Raw genomic sequence first — 18,490 nt, forward strand, 5'->3', positions numbered from 1 at the left:
CTTGGCCCAAACTCTTCCAAATCTTTCCAATCCATGTACCTGTTTAAGTATAGGCTCTGTGCCCACTTCATTAAGTACACCTGTATACCTGCTCATTAATCTAAATATCTACTCAGCCAATCATGCTTAAAAGCATGCAGATATGGTCAAGAGGTTCAGTTGTTGTTTAGACCAAACATCAGAATGGGGAAGAAAATTGATCTAAGTGACTTTGACCATGCAATGATTGTTGGAGCCAGATGGGGTGGTTTGAGTATCTAAGAAACTGCTAATCTCCTGGGATTTCCATGCATAACAGTCTCTAGAGTTTACAGAATATGGTGGGAAAAACAAAAAAAAATCCTGTGACCGACAGTTTTGTGGGAGAAAACACCTTGGTAAGGAGAGAGGACAGCTGAGAATGGCCAGACTGGTCCCTAACCCTAACCCTAACCCTTGCAAGGCAACAGTAACTCAAATAACCACGTTTTATAACAGTGGTGTGCAGAAGAGCATCTCTGAACGCACAACACATCAAACCTTGAAGTAGATGGGCTGCAGTAGCAGAAGTCCATGAACATGTGCTTAGTGGCCACTTTATTAGGTACAGGAGGTAATTAATAAAGTGGCACTGAGTATATGTTAAACATAATTGTAGCCACCTCTACCACTTGCCCTGGCTGCTTATTCTGCATGTACCCCACCCTCTGTGAGGAAAATTTTGGGTCCCCTTTAAATCTTCCTCTAATCACCTTTGATCTACACCCTCTGACTTTAATGATTCTAGTTTAAAGGAAGGTACAAGAAGTAAAAATAAACCCTGGGGTAACCGTTCTTGTATCTTTGAATGGTTACAGAGCATCTGAAATCTGGATCTTTATGCACATAGGTGCAGGCAAGAGGATATGTTAAATCTGTATAAAACATACATCAGTGGCTTTTGGGATTTTGTGTTGCCACGTTGACTCTTGGAGCCCACAAGCCATTGATGCATGAGTACCCGAGGATATAGATTAAATGAGGTGCAGGAGAAATGAAGGCCCTGGAATCTAGGGGAACAGTGGGCCGAGCAGCAACAGTAGGAGGAAAGGAGTTGTCGGTGTTCTAGGTTGAAACCTTAACAGGGTTGATGCGGGATTTCAGCCCAAAACGTCGGCAATTCTGTTCCTTCCACAAATGCTCCTCTGGCTGCTGACTTCCTCCAGCAGATCGAGTTTGCTGCCACTCAGTGAGTGCCTATCAGTGCAGCCAAAGCGTTGCCCACCTCTGCATTTAAACCACAAGTGGGCGGCACAGTAACGTAGCAGTTAGTGTAATGCTGTGATGGCATCGGTGATCTGGGTTCAGCTCTGCCGCTGTCTGTAAGAAGCTTGTTCGGTTCTCCCCGTGATCGCGTGGGTTTCTTCTGAGTTCTCCAGTTTCCTCCCAATTTCCAAAAGCGTGTTGGTTAGAGGGTTAATTGGTCCCATGAGTGTTATGCTCATGGGCTAGGAGGGCCTGTCACCGTGCTGTATCTCTAAATCTAAAGTCCCTACATCTAAATCTAAAATGTTGATTGACGTGACCAAAGAAAAATCATGCATTCTGGAGAAATATTTAAACCTTACGGATTGGTTAATAAAACTGGATCAAAACCACATCTCTGCTTCTGTCTACTTAGACGCTTCCGGAGACAAGATATCTGGAACGGTAATCCCATTCACCAGTGTCTGGACCAGAATTTAAGTGGTAAGGAAAATCTCTCCTCCTTTTCAGATGAAGCTGCCTGGTAATTTCAATGTTTGACTGAATATCTAAATGCAGCTGTCTTTTAAAGCTAACAGTGGAGATTTAAAGGCAGAGTACTGTATGAGATAACTCACACAGCCATAAATCAGTCATGGTGGTTGCAGTGTCACATAGTGCCTCCTCGTCCCCTTGAACTTGACTGGCTGGTTTGGAAATCTCAAAGTTAAAAACTGCGTGCATTGTTCACACACTGTTACCTCCTAAGTCAGATTTGCCCATTAAATCCTGTCATACAACAGCTTAAGAATCTCCCCTTTTTAATCAAGAGTGCTTAGCAAAATATAGGATGTTTGCGATGGGAAATGGAACCTTTTCCTGTTCTATGCCCCTGTGTCAGGATTAGACTCAGAGGTCAGATGTAGCACAGTTTGATGTACAGTTTTCAAACACGATGGACTCTCACATTTCACCATCTTGTCACCTTCAGTATAGCAGGATGACATTCTCAGCTTAGCACAGGGTTATCCTGAGCCCTGCCTGGGAGGTTTGCAAGACTAGGGGGATGGGCAGGGGCTTATAGCTTTTCATGAATTCTTTCATTTCTTTATTTTCCACTAAATGCCTTCAAGAAAATGAACCTCCAAGTCGTATATGGTGACATACTTTGATAATGAATTTACTTTGGCTTTTTTGTAATGGTTATATTACTGGACTTGGACAGGACTAAGTATCAGAAATATGAGGTTAAATCCAATGTTTCAATGCCATCACCAAGCTCTGGACCCTGGGAGTCAACGCCTCCCTCTGAAACTGTGTCTTTGACCTCCTGACCAACAGATCACAACCAGTAAGGATGGAGAACACCTCCACTACAATTGCTCTCAGCACTGTTTCTCTACAAGGTTGTGTCCACATTCCCCTTACTCTTCTCCCTGTTGCACTCACGACTGCGTGGCCAGATTCCACCCTAACTCCATCTGCAAGTTTGCTGCTGATAAAACAGGAGTGGGCCGTACTGCAGATAATGATGAGACAGAGTACAGGAAGGAGGTAGAGAAAGTACGTGTGCAGTACGTCACCGTATACTACTTTGAGGAGATAGGCAGCTTGGTAACTTGGTGTTGCAACAGCCACACACACAAAATGATGGCGGAACTCAGCAAGCCAGGCAGCATCTATGGAAAAGAGTAAACAGTCGTGTTTTGGGCCGAGACCCTTCTTCAGGACTGGACAGGAAGAGGAAAAGTTGGGACAAGAAGGTGGGGGAGGTGAGGAAGAAGTACAAGGTTGCAGGTGATAGGTGAAAGTGGTGTTATGACATCAATCTTTCCCACAATGTTAGCAAAACAAAAGGGCTCACCATTGACTTAAGGAAAGGGGTGGTCTGCATCAGGAGTGTTGATGTTGAGAGGGTTGAGACCTCCAAGCTGTCAGAGTGAACATCACCAATAGCCCGTCCCAGTTCAACCAGGTAGGCACCATGCCAAAAATGCTCGCTAATGCTTCCTCTTCCTCAGGGTATCAACTTTTAACAATACACTATAACAAATGTTATGGGGAGAAGGCAGGAGAATAGGGTTGAGAGGGGTAATAAATCAACCATGATGGAATGGTGGAGCAGACTCGTTGGGATGAATGGCCTAATTCTGCTCCTATGTCTTATGGTCTTAAGGATTCTTTAATGTAATTCCCTGTACACAAGTGTAAAGGAGAACAAAATAATTGTTACTCCGGATCCGATGCACAAAAGATAAAGAACACAAAAACACAAAAGATTAAGAACACAATAATAATAAAAAAAACAATACATCCATATAAGTAAGATAGTTTATATACATAAATTGATTGCATATCCAAGAAGTGATACTAGGTTTTACTAAGGTGACCGACGGAACATAATAAAATTGTGGTGGTGTTAGTGGGTGGAGGTGCTGATTAGCCTTACTGCTTTGGGAAGTAACTGGTTTTGAGTTTGGTGGTTCTGGCGTGGATGGTACGTAATCTCCTCCCTGATGGGAGTGGGCCAGATAGCCCATGTGCACGATGGATGGGCTCCTTCATGGTGTTACTAGTCCTTTTCCAGCACCCTTGTGTATATATGTCCTTGATGACGGGCAGGCTGGTGCCAGTGATGCGCCTTATCTGGATACGTAATGACTTGGAATGGCAACCGTCTGCCCTTGACCACAAGAAACAGAAGAGAATTGTGGACACAGCTCAGCACATCACTGAAACTAATCACCCTCCCCCCCATATGGACTCTATAAGGTAGCCAGCATGATCAAAGACACCACACTCCCTGGACGCTCTCTCTTCTCTCTCCTTTGATCAGGCAGGAGATACAAAAGTCTGAAAGCATGTCGCACCAAGCTCAAAGACAACTTCAACCACACTATTATAAAACTGGAATGATAAGATGGATTCTTGATCTTACAGCCCCTCCCTCAATGTCCGAAAAACAAAAGAGCTGGTTGTGGTTTACAGGAGGAACGGAGACAGGCTCGGCCCGATCAACATTGACTGGTCTGCGGTTGAGAGGGTGAGTGGTTTCATGGTCCTCAGTATACACGTCACCGATGATCTCACCTGGACTGTACATACCAGCTTTGTGGCAAAAAAAGGACAACGATGACGCTTCCAGCTCAGGCGACCGAAGAAGTTCGGCATGAGCCCTCAAATCCTCAAGACCTTCTCCAGGGGCACCATTGAGAGCATCCTGACTGGCTGTATCACCGCCTGGTACGGGAACTGCACCAACCTTGATCGCTGGGCACTGCAGAGAGTGGGACGGACAGCCCAGCGTATCTGTGGATGTGAACTTCCCTCCACTGAGGACATTTATAGCACCAGCTACAGAAAGAAGGCCTGGATGATCATCGGGGACACCAGACAGCCCAGCCATAAACTGTTTCAGCTGCTTCTGTTTGGCAAACAGTACCGCAGCATTAAACCCCTGACCAACCCAAGGCTGTGGGACAGCTTCCTTCTACAAGCCATTAGACTTTTAAATTCACATGTCTGTACATTGCAATGGAGTCCTAACACAAAGATATTTACTCCCGCACATTGTTGGATTTAAATAAATTCTTCTTAATTTTAAGATCTTGCACCTTTACCTGCACTGCAGTTTCTCTGTAGCTGTTGCAGTTTATTCTATATTCTGTTATTGTTCTACCTTGTCCTACCTGAATGCACCATGCAACGGTCTCATCTGTATGAACAGTATGCAAGACAAGCTTTTCACTGTATCTCAGTACACGTGACAATAATAAACCAATTCCAGTTCCAGTTAGCTACGTGAGCCAGGTGGGATTTCGACAATAGTGCATCCCACGTGGCCACTGACTATGCAGAACCTACCCTCTCCTTGGTATTACGGGGGCTGCAAAGGAAAGAGCCATCAGGACCATCACAAGGAGTTCTGAGTGGCCTTCCTTGATGGCTATGGACCAATGCTGTTGGGATACAAACCGGGATGAAGGTGGGTTGCCTGGGCGAAGGTGCCTAATGTTAAAAGACCCAAAACATCCGATGACCCCCAGGTTACATCACTGATGCCCTAGTGCATCTTGGGATGTATCTCAGCATCAGTAGTTTACTGGCCACTAATATAACTGGCTTTATATTCTGGAGTTACGAATTTACAATGTTCATCTGCAATGGGATTTGAAATCGTATCATCAAATCGTTAGAGCGAAATGTTGCAAGTCTAGTAACAGAAACATCACGCTACTGCACAGAGAAGGACGACCAGCAAATTGTCCATTGTCGCTTCATTATAGCAAGGATGTCAACGCTTTAGAGAGAGTGCAGAGGAGATTTACCGAGGTGCTTTGGACAGTACAGTATTGTAACACTATTACAGTGCCAGTAACCTGGATTCAATTCCACCGCTGTCAGTAAAGAGCTAGCACGTTCTTTCCATGATTGTGTGGGTTTCCTCCAGGAGTTCTAGTTCCCTCCCACGTCCCAAAAGTATACGGGTTAGTGGATTAAGTGGTCACTTGGGTGTAATTGGGCAGCGTAGGCTTGTTGAGCTGGAAGGGCCTGTTATTGGGCTGTATCTCTGAATAAAAGATAACTGCTGCTTGAATTGGAGAGAATGTCTTATGATGATAGGTTGCATGAGCTAGGGTTATTCTCTTTGGAGTGAAGGAGAATGAGAGGTGACTTGATAGAGCTGTACAAGATAATATGAGGCATAGATAGAGTGGGCAGCCAGAGATGTGTTCCCAGGGTGGAAGTAGTATAATTTTAAGGTGATTGGAATAAAGTATTGTTTGGGGGGGGGAGGTACGTTAGAAGTTGTTTCTTTTTACACAGAGAGTGGTGGGTGCGTGGAACACACTGCTGGGGGTGGTGGTAGAGCCAGATTCATTAGGGACATTCAGCAGAATCTTACAAAGGCACATGGATGAAAGAAGACCATGTGGGTTTCCTCCGGATGCTCCAGTTTCCTCCCACAGTCCAAAGACGTACTGCTTGGTAGCTTAATAGGTCATTGTGAATTGTCCTGTGCTTAAACTCGGGTTAAATCCGGGGATTGCTGAGTGGCGTGGCTCAGTAAAAATGAAAACAAATGGAGGGCTATGATGGAGGTTAGGATTAGATTGATCTTGGAGAAGGTTACAAGTTTAGCACACCATCGTGAGTCAGAAGGCCTGTACTGTGGTGTACTGGTCTGTGCTCCATCTTTAAAAGAGAAATTGCAATGTCTGGACGGAGCTTTTTTTTTTGTTCTTAAACACAACCCTATGCCTGTTGCTTTCGAGAGGAGATTTCTGTCAGGGAGATGACAGGCCAGTGTCTAAGGATCCCGTGACTAGTTGTGGATCTCTGCACTGTTTTGTCAGGTGCTCCCTCACACAGGGCACTAGGGAAGGACTGGAATTGCCTGTGGGGCATTTAACGCTGAGTGACAGCAGAAGTCTGGGAGCAACTCGTTTTCCCAGCCTCTCAATCAGGGACCGTTAAACAGAATGAAAGGATAAATGAAAAATCCGATCCAAAAATAGGATTTGAATGTGACCTCCTCTGCCTTTTTAATTAAGCTAGCCAGCAACCCCTACAGCAGTCACAGGCTTCCCCTCCTCCACTGTTATCCAGTCTATCTTACATCCTCTAAAGCCATAAGTATCTGCTTTTTCTGTTTCAAAAGCAATCTCACAAATGCATTCTAAATGTTCCTTGGATGTAATGAGGTCTAATTGTAATTTTCATTAAGTAAGGTTATGGTATAAAAGTATTTTTCTAATCCCTTGTGCCCTATAATGACTGTACTTTGTCATTCAGGAAGTTCAGTCCTATTTGAGTCAATATTGCCCATTTATTTAGTAGTAGACATCTTAAACGGGTGGTGACGTAGAGGTATATCTCTCCCAAAGGAGGTGTAAGGCACTCCTTTCCTCCGCTAGTCTGCAGGTCACCCTTGGACAAGGTGCAGCACCTGCTTAGCCCCTCCGATCAGGGTCACGTGAAGCCGTGGCAGCAGGTAGTGGAGGGTTGACTGAGCAGCTGGTGCAGATCACATGTCCTGGTTACGTGAACGCTGACAATCTCTGAAGAGTATTGATAATTGCTGGGGTCATCCGTCTTGTCCCGAAGAAGGCAATGACAAACTACTTCTGTAGAAAAATTTGCCAAGAACGGAAGGACCATGATTGCATAAGTCATACAACACAGCATGCAATGAAAGAATGAGAGATTTTAAAGTTGCCTTTCCCTCAAACTAACCTTCTGGTTCTTCACTGTAGACCTGGCTGTAGATATACTGTACCTAGAAGTCCAAGCCAATCAAACCGCCACCATTGTGAGTCTCTGCCAACTACCATTTCCTCAACATATCTAGTGAAATCAGAAACATTGAACCATCTCAGCTTTGGTCCTATTAGACTCTGAGGTATAATCTTCCATCTCCCCACAAATGCACACTAAATAAATGCTGGCAAAGTACTTATTACAAAAAAAATTATAATAACCTAGCAAATTATATAAAATTGAACCACTTAATTATATATTACAGTAATTGACAAAAAAGAAAATAGATTATTAGTTTTCACAACTTACCATAATCTTATTTACAAGCTTTGGTCCTTAGTGATTTGAATGTCATTCTCAATATTTGAACTTGCACTACTCACTAAAACACTTGTTTTTGATTATTCACAGTGGAAGGATTTAACAGTGTGGAGGAGAGGGTGGTTTATGGGACCGAACACAACAGTACCTTTCTTGAGTGTATTCCAAAATCCCTTCAGGCCACTGTCAAGTGGTTCATACAGCGAGCTGTGGATCAGCAGAAGGATGAGGTGAGTGCTGTTCAAAAACATACCAACGTACACAAACAATGCCAGAGGAACTCAGTAGGTCAGACAGCAACTACGGAAAGGAAGAAGCTGTTGGTGATTCAGGCTGAGACTCTTCATCAGGACTGAAGAGGAAGGGGAAAGAAACCAGAATAAGAAGGTGGGAGGAGGGGGAAGGAGTACAAGCAGGCAGGTGAGATCAGGTGAAGGGAAGGAGGGTGAGGGGGGAGGTTGCTGTAGTAAGAAGCTGGGTGATGATAGATGGAAAAGGTAAAGGGCTGAACAAGACCATGACGTAAGAGCAGAGTTAGGCTCACCAGTTTATTGATTCTGCTCCACCATTTATTCATGACTGATTTATTTTCCCTCTCAACTTCATTCTCCTGCCTTCTCCTGAAATCACTGACGTCCTTACTAATCAAGAAACTCCGCTTTAAATATAGCAAATAACTTGGCCTCTACAGCCATCTGTGGAAATGAACTCCACAGATTTGCCACCTTCAAATTCCTCCTCATCTCCATCTAAAGCAGGATTCTTAAACCTTTTCTATGCCATGGACAAGTACCTTTAAGCAAGGGGTCCATGGACCCCAGGTTGGGAACCCCTGGTCTAAAGAGACGTACATTTATTCTGAGGCTGTGCCCTCTGGTCCTAGATGCCCTCACTCTAGGAGACAACCTCTGCACCTCTATCTAGGCCTTTCAATATTTGGTATGCTTCAATGAGATTCCCCCTCATTCTTCTAAACTCCAGTGAGTACTGGCCCAGAGCCATCAAATGCTCCTCAAATATTAATCTTTTCATCCCCTGCATCATTTTCATAAACCTCCTCTGGACCCTCTCCCAATGCTAGGACATCCTTTCTGACGAAGGGTCTCGGCCTGAAACGTTGACTGCTCATTTCCACAGATGCTGCCCGACCAGCTGAGTTCCTCCAGCGTGTTGTACGTGATCCTTTCTTAGATATGGGGCCCAAATATTTCTTAGATATTGCCCCTGGGGTGGAGATGAGTGGGGGAGGGGGAGCAGTGAGTCTGTGGGAAGAGTAAAAGTGGGATTAATGTAAGATTGGTCGTTTTGTTCTTTGTGCTTTTCTCTTGGCTTTTATTTGTCACTTCTTGCAAGATCTCGTTAACTTATGCTTTCCTTGAGAATGTTGTGATGCTCTATGCCTGTGGTGCAGCTGCAAGGAAGTTTTTCATTGCACCTGACGTTAACCTTGATTCACACTGAATTTTAATGGGTATAAATTCACTATTCCAGATTGTTTATTGCCATTCTTCAGTTTATAAGTGTAGAGGAGAACAAAATGATATTTACTCTGGATCCCGTGCAGCATTAAATGCATTAAGCGCAAGTAACACACACAAACTGCTGGAGGAACTCAACAGGTCAGGCGACATCTATGGAAATCAACAAACAGTTGACATTTTGGACTGAGACCCTTCTTCAGGACTGAGTGGGGGGGGGTAGAAATGCTAGAATAAAAAGGAGGGAGGAGGGGAAGGAGGCTAGCTGGAAGGTGATAGGTGATGCACCATCAATAACTCTGAGACGTGAGTTAAAGTAGGCTTTTATTGGCTGGAAGAAAGCAAAAGCAGCAAGCGACCACCACACAACATCCTGGAGACTGAGGAAGGGGCTGTGCCTCCAATCGCCTTTATACTGGGGTTCGTGGGAGGAGCCAGAGGAGCAGTCAGCGGGGGGGGGGGCCTGTCTAGACCAGTATATGTAGTTCACCACAATAGGTGGAGTCAGGTGAGTGTGAAAGGTCAAGGGCTGGAGAAGAATGAATCTGATAGGATTCCTTCTTCCCCAATAAGCATAAAGGATGCAATAAATATAAATATAAAAGGAATCTTATAAAACACATTGTACAAGTAACTTGAGTGTGATCATATAAGTAAGATTTGCTTATATACATAGACTGATTGTATGTGCATAAAGTGCATAAGAACATAATAGGAGCAGGAGTCGGCCATCTGACCCATCGAGCCTGCCCCACCATTCAATAAGATCATGACTGATCTGACCATGGACTCATCCCCACCTACCTGCCTTTCCCCCATAACCCTTAATTCCCCAACTATGCAAAGATCTATCCAACCTTGTCTTAAATATATTCACTGAGGGAGCCTCCAGTGCTTCGTTGGGAGAGAATTCCACAGATTCACCACTCTCTGGAAAAAGCAGTTCCTCCTCATCTCCATCCTAAATCTACTCCCCTGAATCATGAGGCTATGTCCCCTAGTTCTAGTCTCACCTACCAGTGGAAACAACTTTCCTGCCTCTATCTTATCTATCCCTTTCATAATTTTATTTGTTTTTATAAGATGATGGAGGAAGTGTAGAGAGGAGTGGCTGATGTGTAGCTAATGGTGGTGGGGTTGGTTAATGAGTGCAGGTATTGATCAGCCTGATGGCTCAAGGGGAACTAAATGTTTTTGGGTCTGGTGGTCCTGGGGTGGATGCTGCGTAGCCTCTTCCCTGGTGGGGTGAAACAAACAATCCATGAGTATGGTGGGTGGAGTCCTTTATAATATTGCTGGCCTTTATCCAGCACCTTTCTGTTTATATTTCCTTGATGGCAGGCAGGCTGGTGATGGTGATACCTCAGACGGTTTTTACATGTTGTAGAGCTTTGGGTGGTAAGTCTGGACTCGTTGGGGTGAAGAGCCTCTTTCCACACTGTGTCTCTCTATGACTCTCTAATTTCCACAGGTGAAAACCGATGAAAGGGTCATCAAGACCGAGCATGGCCTCTTGTTCAGGAAGATTTACCGAATGGATGAGGGAACGTATTACTGTCAGACAATGGAGCACGGCTTCATCCAGACAGTGACCAAGATCTCGCTGGAGGTGCTCGAGAGCGAGCAGCTGGAAGAAATCTTCAACCGGGACGACGAAGAGCGGAGCCACCGCCCCTGTGTGGCCCAGCCCCGCCGGCTACAGAGCCAGAAGCCTTGGTTCAAGGACATTATGCAGCTGATCGGTTACTCCAACCTGCACCGGGTGGAGGAGTACTGCGAGAGGGTGTGGTGCAGTGACAAGCAGCGGAAGAAGCGCAAGATGATGTTGAGCAAATGGAAGTTCATGTCAGAGGGTGCGAAGAAAGGGAAGAGCAAACCCCGCAACAGAACACCCAGGCACGTGGCTGACACATAGAGCCGGCCGGCCGACCCCCTGCTGCAGTGGCCCGTGAAGGGTGGATCTCCACAGGATGGACTAGATTTTCACAGAGCAGTAAAACAACTGCACAGAAAGATCATTTCTTGGCTAACCCCATCTCTCACCAAGTCAAATCTCGCCAAAGTCTTTCACATCCAGTCTAATCACCAGAGACTCTGATCGTTTATGATCCCAATTTATTTTTGAATCTACTGCGCCGTATAATTTTGATCTCATATGTTTTTTAGGTTAAGATGTTAAGCTCCGTGTATTTATGTATGTTATTTAATAATTCATTAGGAATCAGTGGAGGGACAGAGAAATCGATCCACTATATTTGTTGAAGAACAAAAATTACAGAGCAAGATTCAAATGCCCTTAGTTCACCAGACCCTAACTGATTCAACACTTGGAATGCGTCAGTTCCCAGTCTTTGATAACTTCCGTCAAAGGAGACTGTTAGATTGGGAATGGCTGGGAATTCCTAGCTTTGCCACCATTGATCAAAGTGTGCACAATACTGTTTTTGGGTGCAACTGGACATGCTGCTTTTCTGGGCCAGATCCGCCTCTTTTAAATTGCTTTCCACATTTTAGTAACCAATGTTGACGCTGAGGGAGGGGATCATTTGTTGTTAGGTTTCCAGAAATCAATATTTTACTCCTGGTGAGGAAACTGACTGAGCGTTAGCTACTGTTTCGTAGAAAATTGTTCTGCAGATCAAACTCAAACCAGGAGCCCTTGAACTACCGGAGAAGAGTGCATTCTATTTGGCCACGCACATAATCCTTCAGTTCGCCATTTGGGGCCGTTCTTGGGCCTGGAGTTGGCCTGTCCTGGGGTGGGAGAGTGGGAAAGGGCATATTTTGCTGATGTCATTTTGTTCCACTGAACATTGTGGGCGTGCTATGTTGTCACCAGAACGTCTAGCGACATTTGCGGGCTGCCCCCAGCACATCCCTGGGTGTGTTGGCTGTTCACGCAAATGACACTTTTCACTGTATTTTTCAATGTACAAAGTTGAAAGTTCAAAGTACATTATTATCAAACTGTGTATACTATATGCAACTTCGAGGTTTGTCTCCTTTACAGGCAACCACAAAACAAAGAGAACCCAGTGGAACCCTTTAATAGAAAGACTGTCATACACTCAGTGTGCAGGAAAAAAAAAGTCGTTTAAGCAAATAGCATTCAGAACTGAAGTTCGCGAAAGTGAGTCCACAGCCACGAAGCCAGTCGTCGCTGCAGCTGATCCAGGAGCCCGGTAGTTGAAGGCCATAGCCTCAGTTCAGCGCAGAGATGTGTAAGCCTTTTGGAACAGTGAGCTGAACACTGGCCCATCCCTCGTCCCTGGCCCTGACACCCTGATCTTCCCAATCTGGCCCAGCGCTTAAATCTGCCAAACCTTGGATTGCTCTTCACTCTTAGACTCAGGCCCCGTTGCTTTGACATGCTCTCACCCAACCTCTCCAGTCTGGCCTGGCACTTAAATCAGTCAAACTCCAGGTCATACCTGGGCTCTTCTGCTTCAATACGGTCTCAGAGGCCTGTGCCCCAGCAGCTCACCAGCCCATACCCGATAAATCCGTCTAACAGCAGGTTCTTCCACACCCCCTGGCAGGGGCCCTGCCACCTTGACTCTGCCTCACCTTGGTTCTACCGCTTCAACTTTACTCCAAGCCTACTCCAGCAATGGCCAGATATTGCTCCCCACTCTCAATCCCTGCCACCTCAACTTGGCCCACACACACGCACAACACTGCAACCGTTGTGCATTTTCAAGACATTGTGCAAGTTCATACCGCAGAAATGCCAGGTCGCTCAGGCGGTTTAAAAGCTCTACTCCAAAAGGGAAGCTGCAGGCTTTAGCTTGCAGCGATCATTTTTGAGAAAAAGTGTGAGTAATAAAGTAGTTAATAGTTGTGTTTGCTGCCAGCAAGTCATCGCTGTTCTTCACCAGTGCCACCTTAAACCAAACAACGTATATGTGATAAATAAATCTGAAACTGAATCTGTATTCTGATAGGTATATTCCAACAGGAATGCATCGTGGTTATATGCTGATAAATATACTCCAATTGAACAATTCTAAAAAAATTACTTAAAAGGGTATAACTCAGTGCTATATTCTGAAAGGTGTATTTCAAGGAATATTTTCTAATGGATATGTTACAATGGAAATATTACAGCTGGTACAATACAATCAGGGCACTCTAATGTGTACAATCTGATAGATGTACTTTAGAAGATTCATCACAATATGTCATTCTGAAGGGTATTCTCTATCAAGTAGAGTCTGATGGATACTCGCTGATCGTTCCATTGGGTGTATTCCAATTGCTTTTACAAGGTCCTATTGTATTTTTCACAGTTCAGTCATTTCCGATTGCCTGAATATGACTCATTTTCATGCTGTTTAATTAGAACCAGACCTAAAGGAAAACAAGTTGTGATTTATGTTGTAAATAGTGGGCCTGGCATTTATCAGAAATCCCTTCATTTGTTTCCATAAGCTATAGAAAAAAATGCTCAGCAGGAGATCTTATTCTAGGCAGAATAAATGTTGTAAAACTAAAACCTGATACTGTTTATGTTTAGTCCTTAATAATATTGGATAAGAATCCTCCCAATTCCAGAATGAAGGCCTCATTACGTGTTGCAGAGTCCAAGTGGAACAAACTGATCACACTGTTTGCAATTGATTGCAGGAGAACGGGGAAAATAAATAATGCAATGGTGTTCTGATAAGGACTGCTTTGTAGAAAGCACAAAGGAGCAGTTTCTCTGACAACTTTCAAAAGGGAATTGGACAGGCACTTGAAGGGAATAATGTTCCAGGTCTTTGGGGAAAGAGCAGAGAATAGGGGCTAAGTGGATTACCCTTGCATCGAGTGAGTGGAGGTGTCATTGATTAACCAGGCTCCACCTCTGTTTTTCATTCCGTTTCTTTGCATATGTTAAAAAACAGGTATTACGGAGTGATTTCAAGCTCTGAATCTCCAAAGCTGCATTATTCCTAATAAAAATCCAACTTACACTTATCAAGAAATGAGTCCTGTCACCTCTCCAACCTAATGGCATGAACATTGATTTCTCTTTGTAATTGCACCCCCACTTTCACCATTCCCCATTCCTGTTATTCCTGTTTCCCTCTCTCACCTTATCTCATTACCTGCCCATCACCTCCCTTGGTGCTCCTCTCCCTTTCCTTTCCTCCTCGGTCTTCTACCCTCTCTGACCAGATTCCTTCTTCTCCAGCCCTTTATCTCTTTCACCTATCAACTTCCCAGCTCTTCAACCCTTCCCTTCTCCTGGTTTCACCTATCACTTACCACCTTGTACTTCTTCCTCCCCTCCCTCCACCATCTTATTCTGACTTCTTCCCCCTTTCTTTCCAGTCCTGATGAAGGGTCTCGGCCCAAAACATCGACTGTTTGTTCCTGTCCAGAGATGCTGTCTGACCTGCTAAGCTCCTCGTTGTGTGTATTGCTCTGAATTTTCTGCATCTGTAGTATCTCTTGGGCCTGTTACCTCTAAGCAGTCTGACCAACAGGTAACTACATCCAACATCATGCAATCAACTCTCCCTGCCTCTGATTGGTTAACACATGTTGATTACTCTCTCCCACACCCTGTGTCACCAACAACCCAGGGTGAAAAACAAATAAGGATTAAGAAACCTGATGAAGTTGTTGTCTGTGGGTTTCCTCTGGGACGGGGGGTTCAACAATTCAAATCTTAGATCTGGGGCTTGAGCGCGCAAGTCTAGGCTGATGCTGAAGTGCAGTCCTGAGAGAATGGGGCATGGTCTGAGGTGTGGCCTTTCTGTTAAACCGGGGACTCATCTGCTCTTCTAGGTAGATGTAACAGATATCCAAACACTAAGACCAGTAGATGTAAGGGATGTCTTATCTCTGACTGGTAGATGTTTCTCCCCAAATCATGCAGGTCAGTATGTATATTGGCTGCAGTAAATTGTCACTAGTGTCTATATGAGTGATAGACCATAAGACCATAAGACAAAGGAGCAGAAGTCAGCCATTCGGCCCATCGAGTCTGCTCTGCCATTTCATCATGAGCTGATCCAATCTCCCCTTTAGACCCATTCCCCCATCTTCTCACCATAACCTTTGGTGCCCTGACTACTCAGATACCTATCAATCTCTGCCTTAAATACACCCAATGACTTGGCCTCCACTGCCGCCCATGGCAACAAATTCCATAGATTCACCACCCTCTGGCTAAAATTTTTTTTTTGCATCTCTGTTTTGCAGTCCTCAAGTCATGTCCTCTCGTACTAGACTCCCCCACCATGGGAAACAACTTTGCCACATCCACTCTGTCCATGCCTTTCAACATTCGAAATGTTTCTATGAGGTCCCCCCTCATTCTTCGAAACTTCAAGGAGTACAGTCGAAGAGCGGTCAAACATTCCTCATATGTTAACCCTCTCATTCCCAAAATCATTCTTGTGAATCTTCTCTGAACCCTCTCCAATGTCAGCACACCCTTTCTTAAATAAGGAGCCCAAAACTGCACACAGTGAAACACACTCTCACCTACAACCCAATGATGTTTGCAATTATCTGCATTGTCTCTGGGTACAACTGGCTTTGAGTCGATTCTGTAAGACCATGAGAGATAGGAGCAGAATTAGGCCTTTCAATCCATTAAGTCTTCTCCACCATTCCATCACAGCTGATTTATTATTCCTCTCAACCCCACTCTCTTGCCTTCTCCCCATAATCTTTAACTCCCCTACTAATCAAGTACCTATCAATCTTCACTTTAAGTATACCCAATGATTTGGCTTCCACAGCCAACTCTGAGAATGAATTCTAGATTAACAACTGCCTGGCTAAAGAAATGTTTTCTCATCTCTACTCTAAAGCCACATTCTTCTATTTAGAGGCTGTGCTGTCTGGTGCAAGACTCCCTACTATAGGAAACATCTTCTCCAAGTCCTTTCAATGTTTCATAGCTTTCAATGACAAACCTATTCATTCTTCTAAACTCCTGTGCATACAGGTCCAGAGCAATGTTCCCTCTAATTTGTAATGACCAGTGTGCACAAAGATCTTGTAGTGTGCAGTTTTTTTTCCCAGTGACAACAACTTGTGTGCACTGAATAATTTCTTCAATAACAACAATATGAATAAGCCAGTTCTAAAATCTGCAGACAAATCATATAAAACACCACGTTGTCAACACCGTCCACATCAGAAACCAGAAAAGGAAATCTGAATGTGTATGATCATGAAATATACTCAACATGCCAGTGAGGTGGAGGGTGACAACCTTTTATGAGCAATTTAGTTTCCTGTGTGCGCTAGTAACAAAAGGTATGTGCGTGCGCATACCTTAGAGGCAGCGTTGGCCCAAAGCCATCAAAAGCTCCTCAGAAAATTTGATGTAAGTGTGAACAACCTGCAGAGATTTAGACACCAGGGTCTGACTGAGCCTAACTCTAACCCTGATACATGCAGAAGGCAGGCTTGCCTCTTTCTGGAATTTGCCTAGGGTCTTCAGAAAGTTCAGAACAACCTACTTGAGATAGCCCACTGAGAGAAGAATCATCAGGTTATTAAAATGTTCATAACTGAGGTCAAGAAAATAATCCTTTGATTACCATCTGATTGGATGGTAAGTAGTCCAATCATTTTCCAATTGGCCACATTGACTGACCAATGGCAGGAGTGTATAGTGGAGTAGTTAGAGGCCATCATATGCTCCTGGAAAAGCAATCCTATCAGAGAGGTCTTGGAAGCCAAATGGAAAGGACAATAATTGAAAAAAAATAGTGCAGGTTGGGCACAGTTAAAAAAAACTGCCTTATTTTTTCATTGTGAATGCCATCACTTAATAATATTGATATTATTTTTCTTTTCAAAGACGAGTGTTTCACAGAGATTTGCATCCAGTTGTGATTTGTAAAATAATGTATATATTTACATTTAAGTATTTTGTACAGGATTAGCTATTACAGTTCATGTTTTCTCCTGATTGATTAATAAGAGTTTCCAGTCATATACTGCCCCAAAGCAGTGTGATATTCATTTCTTATTGAAACAGTTTCTAAGTATTTATGGTGACAGACGCAAAGCTGCCGAGGTTCTTTGATCTACTGACTTAATATCTGCATCATCCCAAGTGGAAGGTGAAAGATCTGTCTATGGGACAATTAAAAATTAGCCCTGACTGATTGTCGCAGCACACTGGGTCTTTTGCAAGAGTTTTAAAATAAACTCTCAGATTCTGATCCTTCTGCACCCCACCCCGGACAGGGAGGTCTGGAAACCGTGCTGCAGATGGTTAAAGGAGCAAATATTTTTCCATTGTGCTGTAAATCTTCCTTAATTTAAATTCGATGATCAATGACACTCTGCAGCTTTAATTATTTTAAGTGGGACTGGGTTAAGACGAGCACTGTATTTAATCAGTTTACATAGACTTTAGATGTAATAATTACGTTACTTATAATTATACTCTTGCATTTAAATAAAATGGAAGTGTAATAGAATATGTCTTTTACATGTGACTGACCCCTCTCTTTGGAGTTCTGTTGTTCTGTCCAGCGAATCGCAAGGATTTCATTTGATGGTGGAGGGGGTAGAATCAACCAGTGTCTGAGCATGGATTATTAAAACTTCAAAGTTCAAAGTAAATTTAATGGCAAAGTACATATACAACCCTGAGATTAATTTTTTATGGGCGTAAAATGAGGGTCCAAAGGAGGTTCACAAGGATGATTCCAGGAATGAAAGGGTTATCATACGAGGAACGTTTGATGGCTCTGTGTCTGTACTCGCTGGAATTCAGAAGGATGAGGGAGAGCTCACTGAAATCTTTTGAATGTTGAAAGGCCTAGACAGAGTAGACATGGAAAGGTTGTTTTCCATGGTGGGAGAGTCTAGGACAAGATGACACAACCTCAGGATAGAGGGGCGCCCTTTCAAAATAGAGATGCAGAGAAATTTCTTACACCAAAGTGTAGTGAATTTGTGGAATTTGTGACCACATGCAGCTATGGATGGCAGATCGTTGGGTGTATTTAAGGCAGAGGTTGATAGGTTCTTGATTGGACATGGCATCAAAATTTATGGGGAGAAGGCTGGGAACTGGAGTTGAGGAAGAAATTAAAAAAGGCAATTAGCTATGATTGAATGGCGGAGCAGACTCGATAGGCCAGATGGCCTAATTCTGCTCCTATTTCTTATGGTCTATTCAATAAATGCATAATAGAATCATTGAAAGACTGCCCAACGTGAGCATTCAACCAGTGTGCAAAGGACAACAAACTATGCATATA

General features: G+C 43.9%; 1 protein-coding gene and 1 long non-coding RNA gene across 2 annotated transcripts in view; one reads left to right on the forward strand and one right to left on the reverse strand.

Moving 5' to 3' along the window:
• The window catches only part of sema3bl (sema domain, immunoglobulin domain (Ig), short basic domain, secreted, (semaphorin) 3bl), a 211,601-nt gene extending 193,900 nt beyond the window's left edge, over window positions 1-17,701 (forward strand). Inside the window, exons 15-17 of the mRNA XM_073072062.1 lie at window positions 1,640-1,707; window positions 7,876-8,015; window positions 10,735-17,701. Of these exons, the coding sequence (XP_072928163.1) occupies window positions 1,640-1,707; window positions 7,876-8,015; window positions 10,735-11,178 (652 nt within the window). The 3' untranslated portion in view covers window positions 11,179-17,701. The remainder of the gene's footprint in view (window positions 1-1,639; window positions 1,708-7,875; window positions 8,016-10,734) is intronic.
• Window positions 1-18,490, reverse strand: part of LOC140741738 (uncharacterized) — a 109,275-nt gene that overhangs the window by 5,281 nt on the left and 85,504 nt on the right. The gene's annotated exons all lie outside the window — the stretch shown is intronic.

Source organism: Hemitrygon akajei, chromosome 19, assembly GCF_048418815.1.
Source record: "Hemitrygon akajei chromosome 19, sHemAka1.3, whole genome shotgun sequence".
NCBI classification, from domain to species: domain Eukaryota; kingdom Metazoa; phylum Chordata; class Chondrichthyes; order Myliobatiformes; family Dasyatidae; genus Hemitrygon; species Hemitrygon akajei.